Source organism: Hipposideros armiger, unplaced genomic scaffold (assembly GCF_001890085.2).
Source record: "Hipposideros armiger isolate ML-2016 unplaced genomic scaffold, ASM189008v1 scaffold_1043, whole genome shotgun sequence".
NCBI classification, from domain to species: Eukaryota; Metazoa; Chordata; class Mammalia; order Chiroptera; family Hipposideridae; genus Hipposideros; species Hipposideros armiger.
Genome location: NW_017732393.1, coordinates 315,554 through 327,403, shown reverse-complemented (window position 1 = coordinate 327,403; position 11,850 = coordinate 315,554). Strand labels below are relative to the sequence as shown.

The following is an 11,850-nucleotide window of genomic DNA, read 5'->3' as shown; positions in this document are numbered from 1 at the left end:
TTTGTTACTTGACTGTTTTGTGTTTTTTGCACATTTTTCTAGTGGAGTGTTTTACTTTGGATGTTGGGATATAAAACAATCACATTTACTTGGAATATATATTTATCTTTCTCCTTATATTTTATTTTTTCTGAATCTCATTCTTTCCTCTTTTTCTTTTTCTCTTCCCTGATTTTTGCTATAGTAATCAAGTTTTGTATTAGCTTTTCTTCCTCTAGTTTCTTCTTTTTTGAGAAGGGAAAATGCTATCATTTCTTAAAATCAAACTTTTCCAAAAAATAACAATTCACTTCACAATGATACAATTAAGTACAATATTTCAAGGAGAGGGTTCGTTTTAAATGATATAATGCTGGCATTGTTTATTCACAAAACTTACTAGCAGAATAAATTATAAAATAGATTTTTTTTGCTGCCAGGTTCATTTATAGGGTTATAAGGTAGATGGACATTATTTTATAGCTCTTAAAATCTCCCCTTTACACCCAACACAGCGGTGATTGTGAATTTTGAGTTTAAATTTTATAATGCTACCCAAACCTCAGTGCTATTGGATTTCATTGTAAACAGCCAGTCCAACAACATAAACCCTATTGGGAGATTGAAATGTGATATTATGTGAAAGTCATGTTTAAAGAAATTGGATTGAATTATATCTCAGTGTTTAAAGTCCTGGTTTTGTAGGTTATTATGGTAGGGTAGATTTCACAGATTTCTTGGGAATTCCTAATATACTTTAAATAACAATTCTACTTTAATATCAGTTCCCCCTTTCTCTACTTATTTCTTTATATGTCAAGGACATTAATCCATTGTCAGTCACATATGAGGACAATTTTTCTTCCCAGGTTGTCACTTGGTCTTTAATGCTATTTTTCCTCAATGGATTGTTTAATTTGAATGGATTTGCATAGCTACAAAAATAATACGGTTTGCTGCCTAAAAATATTTGCCTAAAACCCTAGGGGCACGGACCACACCCACCCAGGTTTACCAGACTAACAGAGTATCTGCACCTCAGAAGCCACGCGGCCCTGGGAAGCACACACAGCCTGGGCTCTACAGGGTCTAGGATGTGATTTCTCTGCCCCACTGTTCCCCAGGACTCCCTGATCTCTCTGACTCTCCCCTTCTTCCTCTATAGACCAGTGATACTACTACTGCTCTCGAATGGATTTTGCAGGGATTTGACATAACAGGCAACATCATTCTTTATTATGAAAAGAATCAGGGATCCTGGGTGGAACAAATTACACAGACAACTGGCCCTTTGGGTGGATGAGTGTCAGTTTAGCGATGGCTGCCCATCTCCAAGCAGAACTCTTGTCTCAATCACAGGGATATACTCAGGCTGGAGGGAAAGCACAACAAAGATGACGGGGATGAAGATGAAGATACCCAAGGGATTCTTGTCGGGGCTGTGTTCTCAGAATCCTGCCTCAGCCTGTGTGAGGGCCTCCTATGGGATCTTGTGGTTGGCCTGGAGGAAGTGAAGGGAGGGAGTTGAGAGAGCAGCACAGCCAGAAGCCCTGAGTCTCGTCCTCAGGCCACCCGGGTTCCACTCTCTTGGCCTGAATTCCCAGACCTCACCTTGGGCAGAGAGAGCACCTGTGCAACTCCGGTGTAGTTCCCAGTCGTGGTCATGAAGGCACCTGGGGTGGAGCAAAGGCAGGTGACATCAATTAGGACTGAAGTGGAGACACGCTGACCACGCAATGCCATTTCTTAATCTATGCGACAGAAGCATGCCTCCACGTTTGCTGCGCGATATGCAGCGGAATGAGCCCTGTGGCACAGTGTGTGTTGGAAAAATGCCTGGAACCCAAATGTCTGTCAGTAAAGGAACGAGGTCTATGAAATTCATAAAGGAATACACACATGTTGAAAACAACTTTGTAGCTTATGTACACCGACAGGGAACTGTTCAGGGTGACCAGGGAACTGCACAAGCAATACAAATTACCTGCAAGTTCCCACTATTCACTCCTCTGCTCCTCCCAGCTCCCTCCTGTCCACATGCACACCCAGCACTCACTTCTGAGGACACTGGAGCTCATCCCAGGCTGGGTGGAGAAAGCCTGCACCATTTCCTGCTCCTGGGAGAGGGTGGGCCCGGAGCTTGAGATGGGTTTCGGCACTTGGATGGAGAATGCACTCTGAGTCTCCCTGGGGGTGGTGTCCCTCACAAACAGCTCATCATTCACGACACATAGACTGGATGAAAAATGGGCCCTCAGACAACTGATGGAAGGACAACCCCACATCCCCACCAAGGACCCTGCTCTTGCTGCCACTCAGCAACCACATTCCTTCCATAATCTGACTGGGCCTGCCCCCCAGGTTCCTTGGCTTTTAGCTCTGCCCCACCCACAGAGCCCACTCTTGGAGAGATTCTCTCCCAGCTTCACTAGATTTACACTTTACCTGCTACCCAGGAATGATTTCGTACTTGCATTTACGCTTTACAACAGCCCAAGGGAGTGGACAGTCTAATCCCCACTTACCCAGAAAGACATTGAGTCACAGAGAAGTCATGTGACTTAACCAAGATCACACACCTAGTGAGTGTTGGGGTCAGGAAGAGAACCCAGTGCTCTAACCCCAGAGCCCATGCTCTTAACCCCTATACTGGACTGTTCCTTGGATCTACCTGTTGGCTTCCCACAATGTTGAGAAAACCCCAAGGACATGCACATTCCCACACACCTGGGCCCAGGCTGGGCTGGGCGTTCCCACCCATGGCGCAGGACTCACCTGGAATTGCTGGCAGGGGTAATGATGAAGGTCCGGCTGAAGGCACGCACAGAACCCTGATAATTTTTTCCCACTTCAACAACAAACAACAGCCCCTTAGAGTCACACATGCTTCACACTGCCTTCCCCTGTCGGGGTCTGACTTGATACTCATGCCAGAAGGGAACAACTGTTCACTGGGAATCCGGGTGTCAGGAATGGGGAGGGCAACAATAGGGGCCATCTGCTCCCACTGACTGGGATGTTACCATGTGCCGGGCCCTGGGACAACCCCTTCACAAGTTCATAGGTTTCATTTTGCACAGCTACCCATCAGATGGGTATTATTAAGCTCATTTTGCAAATGAAGAAAAAGAGCTTAAGTAACTGGCTCAAGTTCTCAAGGTAAGCATCTAGGACGACAGCCATCAAAGGCCAGAGTGTGTGTGTCCCTAAGGCCCGAGCTGTGAGGCCATGGATGCAGGTCAGACCAGGGTGGTTTGGGACCAGAGGGGATTCGGGAGAACACAGAGGGAATAGGAAGGAAAGGGGAGGGACCAGGGAAGCGGGAAGAGCTCTGAGAGGGAGCCCACCCAGAGGGAAGCAGCAGTGGGACATCTGCAGAGGGGAGTCTACACGCACTCACCTTCCTTGAACAGCCCGTTGACAGAGAAGCAGAGCATCTTCTCCTGAAAACGAAGAGCTCAGGTGCTCAGTTACCACCTACACCTCCTACCCACCTGGGACTTTCTGGGCCTGCCCGAGAGAGGAAGGGGCGCTCACCGTCTGGAACCATAAGTCCACCACGAAGGAGAGGAGGTCATGCTGAGTGTTGGGCAACACACAGAGGGAGCACACAATGTCACGTTTTGTATACTTCAGCTGCTGAACCCGCAGGTCTGTGAGGTGGGGAGGAGGACAGTGAAGGTCATGGTTGCCACACCCCGGGCCCTATGACTGACTCCTTCGTGTCCCCTTTCCCTGCCCAGTCTAACCCATCACACACGCACAGGGGTCCTTGAGGCTCTTCATATTCCTGTTATCCTTGAAGTACTCAAACAAGCTGCTTCTAGGAGAAAAGAGAAAGAGGGGTGGTGGTCTGGTCAGTGTGAGTGTTTCCAGAAGCTGGCTGGTGTATACTGGGGAGTCAGATGGCCCAAGAGCAGAGTCTGAGCTGCGACACTCACGGGGCTCGGTCCTCGGGGTTGAAGGGAATGGTCAGGGAGAAGCAGGCTTCGTCGTGATAAGCAGTGAGGAGACCCTGTCGGTCTCCAGAGTCATGGATCAAGTAATACCTGTGGGGGAGCAAAGGGGACAGGCTGCCTGTGTGAACCGGGCCCCAGAGGTGACGTGATAGACCCAGTCAGCAGTTCTGAGAGTGGGTGACCTCACCGATCCTAGCCCTCCCCTTCCTCAGATTCCCAGGAGTGCTTACTGCTGCAGGAATTGCAGGACTAGACTCTTCAGCGCGTCAGATCCAAAGAAGCTTCCCTGAAATCAAAACAGTCCTCAGGACCACGGTTGATACGCTGTCCTCATGCACCACCCAAAACCTCCTGGATCCCCGCTCCTCACCTTGCAGGTTGGTAACTTCTTGTGGGCTTCCACACCAAAGTTAGTGGGTGGGGTTGGTTCCTGGCCATCCTGGGAAAGGGAAGAGGAAGTCAGCAGTGAAGACCAGGGAGGTGGCCCTGGATAATCAGGAAAAGGGGGGGCCCAGGAGAGGGTGAGGGTCAGAGACCAGGTGCGAAGGGGCCTAGAAATTCCACGGGCAGGACTATATTTCAATCGTCATCATGGGATCCCTGAAGCCTAAGGAGAACTCGTGTGAGGAAGGTCCAGATCCCTTGTCAGGTGCCCACATGGGTCTATCCACCAATGAGTATTAAGGGTCAGATCCAAAAATGTAACTTGGGCCAGTCATGAGGAGGTTTGGGGCAGGTTGTGGGCAGTGTCAGTGCCACTTAGAAGAGTCAATGATCACGGAATACACTTACCAGACATAGTAACTTGGGGAACAATTCCAGGATGGAGCTGTCAAAATCAACAAAACTGAAAAAGTAAGTGAACCTGCAGAGCAGCCCTGCCTCACTGGAGCAAGCACACCTACACCAGACACAAAGCCCAGTGTGTCCCACCTACACCAGCGTCCCAGCCTTCCAGGGACCTGGGCACCTTCCCCATAGACAGACCCATAGGAACAGCTCTCACTCTCTCTCCTTCCTTCCCTCTTCCCCGCCCCTCTCCCTCTATCTCCCTCTTCTTCTCCCTAGGTAGCTCCCACCTAGACTGCCCTGACTCCTTTCTCCAGTGGCATAAGGAGAAGCATTTGGGGCTGGGTGCTTTTCCTTCACCTGCTCCTGGCCGGCCCTGGGACCCTAGGTAGAAATGTAAAACATGCACATGTATGTTGGGCTAGGGGCCCATTGGATGCTTCTTGAAACTTTGTCACCTGTGCAAACTCAGTATGACTTGGGCATGGGAAACGAAGCAGCCACAGGGGCTAGAGACTGTCCCCAGAAGGAGTAAAGCATCAGCCTCCAGCTCAGTATGGGGTAGAGGGTCTGTGGCCTCCTCCTATGATGACTTCCTTCTCTCCTCATGGCTCCTGTGCACCTGTGCCTGTCTTAGTTGGTACCATGCCTGAGGAACCATAACTGTGAGGCTACTCAGGACTCCTCTGAAGGCCCAGGCAGGAAGATGTGATGTGTGGAGGGAGGGAGGGGGTGCCCCTGAGAGGCCTGTCCTTCTGTCTCCTCAACCACCTTTGTCCTCTACCTTCCACTGCTGCCTCGGAAGGCCCTGTGCTCACTGGTGGTGGCCCACTTCTGGCCCCTGACTCAGGGAACCCTGGTTTTTCTCAAGGAGGGTCCAAATCATGGCAGTGGGCCAGAAGAACAGATGTCATGATGGCAGCCACCCAGGGCCTCAGCCCTCCAGCGTGAGGCAAGAAAGTCCCCACGTCAGCCTGTGATTAGAGGGGAGAACATTTTGGAGCAAGGGAAACAAGACCCCTCTCAGGGCAGGGGAGGGAAGCCCCATCTCAGCACAGAATAGGAAGGTCTGTCTCAGCATGAGGCCCTGAGCTGGAGAACAATTCTCATTTCAGGTCACCAGCATCTGCCTGCCTCAAGGCTGGTCAACACTGGTCCTGGTGAGGAGGCAATGCCCTGCTTTCTGGAGCACACTCTTGAGAGGGCATGCTAGATAAAACAGGGTGCACGGAGGTGGGAAACGGACCCCAGACCATGAGAACAGGTAGGCCAGTCAGAGGAAGGAAAGGAGTCATATAAGCACAGGTGAGGGACACAGGGAAGACAGCATAAGGCCTGTGGTCATCCCAGAGGTTCAGGGTTGCTGCCTCCTGCAAACAGGCACCACCAGGGTAGCTCAGGCTTGCCAGGGGTGACAGAGAGTACAACTGACCTTATGTTGGTTGACTTATCTGGGATGGTGGTGCATAGACGGTTCCTGTTTGCACTCATCTCCTCTGGCTCCAGCACTTTGCCCTTGGCCAACTGCCCTGCAGGGTTCACCTATAATTATAGGAAACAACCCCATGGACCAGAGAAAGAGAGCCAGGATGATCTGTAACCCAAGTCCCTTTCTTTTCTAGCAAATCCACTTCCCTGTCACCGCCCCAGGAGCCCTCCCACCTTCCTTTCAAGAAAGGGTCTATGCAGCAAAGTTTACCTCATTGTTGGAGAGGTTCAAGTCCATGATGTTGGAGGCACCCTGCATAGTGGTGGACAGGTCATCCAGCTGGTAGGGTTTCTGGTTGCCCTGGTTAAAGGACAAAAGCTATAATGATGAGAGAGTTAGAGTGAGGACCCCAACAGGAGTTATCTGAGAACAATCTGCCTCTTCAACCTAATCTCTCCACCCTCACCATCCATCCCTGCACTGGGCCTAGGTCCTCTCTTTGGTGATGTTCTCTTCATCGATCAGCAGGGAGACAGCCATGCAGATTCTAGGATTTGGTGCTGTTTCAGTATCACAGGTCATCAATTCTCAAGAAAGCCGAGAGGAGGAAATCAGAACACTGAAAGTGCCCCAGCTGGTAAAGCTGCAGCACCAACACCTCCCCAACTTACCATCCCTAAGTCTCCTTCCCAGTCAGACCCCTCTGCCCTCACCTGCCCTAGAATTACTGCTGTAGCCATACGGGGTCAAAGTGGAGTCTTTGGATGTCAAGAGAATCCTGGGAGACACCATATTGTTTGTTCACCGTTAGCTGCAGAGTTAGACATGGGGTTCAGTGGCTCTGAGCCTGAGGTGGTGAAGGGGGGCAATAGATGGGGGGAAAAGAGGTGGGTCTGGATGTAGATGCACAACTTGTCTTGAGTCTGCATTACCTTTATCTGCTCTGCCTTTTCTGACTTCAGCTTTTTCTGCACAGACTGCGGTGCATCAGAGGGGTGGATAATCACAAATATCTGCAGAGAACACAAAAGGGGCTGGGTGAGTGCCAGGAAATCTGAGCCTTGGGATCAAAGCAAGACCTTGCCCCTGTCCTGCCCTCTCGCCCCTCGCTAGACTTGGTCATACCCTTGACACACACCTTCTCATTATCTTCATCCCAAATCTTGCCATTGACATTCTTCAACGCGAAGGCAATGCTGGCATTCTCAACGAAGAACTGGGCCTGCATTTTCTCGTAGTGAAACTGTAGGGAGAGTGGCAAGAGAAACAGAATATGAGACCAGAGCCCCTGCTCATCTGCCCTGTTTCCTCTCATCCACCTCACTCTCCTCTCTTACTTCAACCGGGGTGAAGGGGACACTGCACTGCTTCTGAATCAAATTCAGCAGCCACTTCTCATCATATCTTATGCCGAATGGAATCTAGGCGCCAGAGAAAAGACAGGAGAGGAGATTGACATAATGGAATCTAAGGTTAAGATAAAACCCAACCATGTCTTTCTTTCAGACTTCTTTTTCAGGTTTTAAAATAATCTTTTTGAGATAGGATAACATCCATTACTGCTAAATTTTGTACCAGACATGGATTTCCTAAATACCCTTTCTTCCCATTCAAATAGTTTTCTTCAGATAATCAACCGAAGACATTTAACATGTATTTCCTTTTATAAAGCTCCAAGAGATCCAACCTAAAGCAGACCTGGCCTGCTCCTCTGACAGAGACCGCAGAGTCTCAACCTCTTCCCACACTCAGCTTGGGCCAAACTGAGCCTTCCAGTGTGGAGTTGCTCCATCTCCTTGGCAACAGTTTCCTCCTTTGCTTTTGGACAACCTCTCCCATTCTGCCTGCAGTCAGTCTGTCCCCTTTATGTTGCTTCTTTGAGTCTACCCTTAGATGACCTAGGATGTTAACTCCTAGTAATAAAAAGACAGATTACCAACTCCTCTGCCCCAGAAAATTACCTAGCATCTACATGAGTTCACCTCAAACCCTTCTGTTCACCTTCTTCTACATATTAGGTCCATTTTCCCAGGACACTCACAATGATCTTGAACCAGCTCCCTGAGGTCTCATCCCGCTTCTGCTCCTCCATTCTCTCCAGAGGCTTTTGCTCCTTCTCCATGTTAACATGGGTTTGGTCATGTTTCTGAAAATTGCCTCTCTGATGATAGCATGGAATGGCATAGGGAGCACTGTGGGGAAGTGGAGAGAAATAAGTAGTCCATGTATGCTCAGAAAGTCTTCCATATGTGTTTGTCCCACTGATACCAGGGCTAAATTAAAGTTTGCTCACCCAGCAACCTGATCCTATCATTTCTCCTTCTTCCCGGTTGAAGAGAAGAATGACATGTTTAACTACAGGGTTATGAATTCCACTGGCTGGTATATTTCAGCCATGGTGACTGATCACTTACTGTCTTATTCGGGTGCCCATGTGCATGCCACTTGTTGCTGAATTTCCATCTTGCTGCTGGTGGAATGAAGGATGAATTCCGGAACGGACATGTTGAGACCCATAGTTATACCTCTCTCTGTACATACTCCTGCCTCTTGGTCTTCCTCGTAAGGTCATATCTTGGGTATTGTGCCCTGAAATTGAGAACAGCACATCAATGCTCCCAATACCAGAAAAAGTCCTGGGGAGATATAATAGGTAATGAAGAAATATCACTAGTTTTTATAATCTCAAGTGAAATACATCACAGTGCTAAAAACGTTGAAAGACTTCACTGTGGTTCTACTTCCTGGGAGATGAGAAGTAGGGAGCATTTGCAGCCAAGAAGAAAACAAGCACAGGGGAGAGGGTTTGAGTGCTGGGTTTAATCTTTTATGTCAGTCCCTGCTCTGTCCCTTTCATGCCTAGTGACCTGGGACAAGTTGTTTATCATGTCTAACTCTCACTTCTCTTCTCTGCTCTAGAGGGATAATAAAATCTACCCTGACAGTTTGGTGTTATGGTACAAGGGTCAAAGGTGAGTTTCCACCTGAGAGAACAATTAGAGAAATGAAACAGAAGTGTCATGAAAATATGCAGAATGAAGCCTGGAGAGACATAATGTGGAGAATACCAAAAGAGACGGGGAGAAAATTAACGGAGATGCAGTGAACCTATCTAAGCCATGTTTAATTTGAATCCCAGAAAGAAGGAGAGGGAACAGTGCAGAAGAGGTGTTTGAAGGGATCTTTGTTGCAAAGTTTCCAAACGTAACAACATATCAAGCCAGTATAACAATATTAATAGGAGAAAAATTATGGCTTAAGGAAAAACGTTCCTTTAAATAAAGAGAGACATTTAATAATGGTATTAACAAAACCTGGGAACATTTGTGACAAGGAGACTCAAAGTAAAATAAATATTAAAGGTTATTTTTTAAAGACAGAAGAAATATGATCCCTGATGGAGGTGCATAGATGCAGGAAAGAACAGCTGATGACATTTGTGATTATGTAGGAAAATCTAAATGAGTATTGATTATAGAGCACAATGATAACGATTTCTTCTGCGGACATATATATATATATATATATATATATATATATATAATTTAAATGCATGACAATAAATTGGGAGGCAGTAAAATGGAATCAAAGTGTTCCAAGGTCCCTTCATTGCCTGAGGAACTTTAAAGAACTAATTTATATCAGACTGTGAAAAGTCAAAAATGTACATTGTAATCTTAAGTGTAAACACTACAAGAATGGCAAAGAATGTTTAACTACCTAGCCAAATTAGGGAATAATTTAATAGTTACATATATTAATCATTTCAAAGAAAAGGAGAGAAAAGTGACTTTGAATAGGCAACAATAAATGTACAGTGCTATGTTATATGTAAACCAATTTAAGTATATCTATATTTTCAATAACAATTTTAGACTGAATATCCCAAATATAAACACAAATATTATCTGAATGGATAAAAAAACTTTCCATCAAATGCTCCTTAAAAGATATACACACAAAATATAATTATCTCAAAATTTTGATATTAAAAAATGACAAAATATATACCATTTGCACTCTAACCTGCTAAAAGCTTGTTTAACCATATTGATGAAATAAATGGCATAATTAGAAGAAAAATATTACTAGAGAAAAGAGAGAGGTTTCATTATGATAAAAGGTTTGATGTAAAAATAAGATAGTTTAGAAATTTTTAAAATTTGTTTACATGTCTTAGAGCCAAAATATGCAAAGCAAAAACTGATAGAAGTAAATGGAGAAATGGACAAATCCACAGTCACATTGGGTAATTTTAACACACCTCACTGAGTGACACATAAAATGGCAGACAAAAATTGAGTTAGATCGAGAAGATTTTTAAATGTGAATTAAATAAATTAGCAAATTTAGTTAATTGTCAGAGAACAATGCACATAAGTACACAGGAATATTTCAGAATATATCATATATTAGGACATAGCAAGCCTCAATGAACTGCTAAGGGGTAATACAATCTACCTTGAATAGCTGATGTAAGATTCAAGGGTAATAGTGGGTTTTCTGCCCCACCGCCCACCTCTAATATAAATCCATAGAATGTTAATTTCTGCCAATCCCTCCCCCCAAAAAAACTTGGTGTCCCTTCCCACTCTCCAAACCCTGGACCTTAGGACTACATGGTTCAGATCTTTCCCCTCAACCAGGGAAAATTTTTCACCTCAGCCATGACCCCTTCCATGGGAAGGGAGGTTTACCCTATGGAATCAGGATGGGTGTGTCAGGACCCACTTGGCCCCTTTTTTCAAGAGAGTGAAAATAGTCTCCCTGGGACCGGCCACCCCTCTTCTAAAGGGGGGTCGGTTTGGTGTCCTGTCTGTAGGTTGGTTTACAGGAGGAGACCCAGAACCCATCCAGTCTTGTGGGAATCTAAGGCCAAGTCCTATTGCTGACCAACTCACCCATGATGTTGTCTGAAGGCAGTGGCATGTCACCAATGTCTTCACAAGCTGCTTTTGAAGAGAATCTGTGCAGTCTAGAGCTGGAGGCTTGGAGAAGATCAAGGGCTGCTGAAGAAGATGAGAGCTGATCCTAAACCACTTTACCAGGGCCACACAAACAAGATGGAGTCCTTACCAGAAGCCCCGTCCACAATGGCATAGAGAAGAAATTCTTGAGAGCCAGAAGATACTAAACTTTCTGCAATCACTACTCTTTGAGTTTGCTACCAGCCTAATACCCAGAGAACTGTTCCCAACAAAACTCCCCTGCAGAGGAGGCCAACTAGGGTTAGGAGGCCTGGAGCCTAGATACTTATATCTAAAAACAAGTAACTCTGAACACCAAGCTTTTTGTTGGCTGCATTACATTGTGTTCCTTCATTCTGCAAACCTAGAGAACTTTGAGTGCCAGCTGTAGAAAATGCTCTCAATTTGCTACATTTCACGTGTTCTTCACAAGCGGACTCTGATATCAGAATCACCAGCTTTCCAAGGTTACTGAGGCTTAATGAGGTGCTTGAGCTTGTCAGATGCTAACTGGAGAAACAGAGACTGGAATTGAATTCCATGGAATGGGGATGATTGCTCCATGCACAGCTTTAATAAATTCTTGCTATGATATGTGGAATTTTCTTAAGTTAGGGTAATGTAACAAAATGTTCTCAAAATACTCACATGGCTGGAATGAACTCCACTCCTACCCAGAGAGTTAGTACCAAAAAAAAGAAAGGAAGAGAGAAAGAAGAAAGAAAGA

The 11,850-nt window shown here is 46.2% G+C and overlaps 1 protein-coding gene across 1 annotated transcript; it reads right to left on the bottom strand.

Moving 5' to 3' along the window:
* Positions 1–1,542: 1,542 nt before the first annotated feature.
* NXF3 (nuclear RNA export factor 3) lies at positions 1,543–11,085 on the bottom strand. Its single transcript, XM_019631718.1, is given in 19 exon segments — positions 1,543–1,652; positions 2,036–2,214; positions 2,755–2,827; positions 3,380–3,422; positions 3,517–3,632; positions 3,744–3,802; positions 3,921–4,028; positions 4,169–4,224; positions 4,309–4,377; positions 4,731–4,767; positions 6,160–6,269; positions 6,643–6,745; positions 6,900–6,967; positions 7,089–7,169; positions 7,295–7,399; positions 7,494–7,577; positions 8,198–8,348; positions 8,571–8,745; positions 11,058–11,085. Coding segments are annotated over 19 exon segments (1,755 nt in total).
* Between the last annotated feature and the right edge of the window lie 765 nt (positions 11,086–11,850).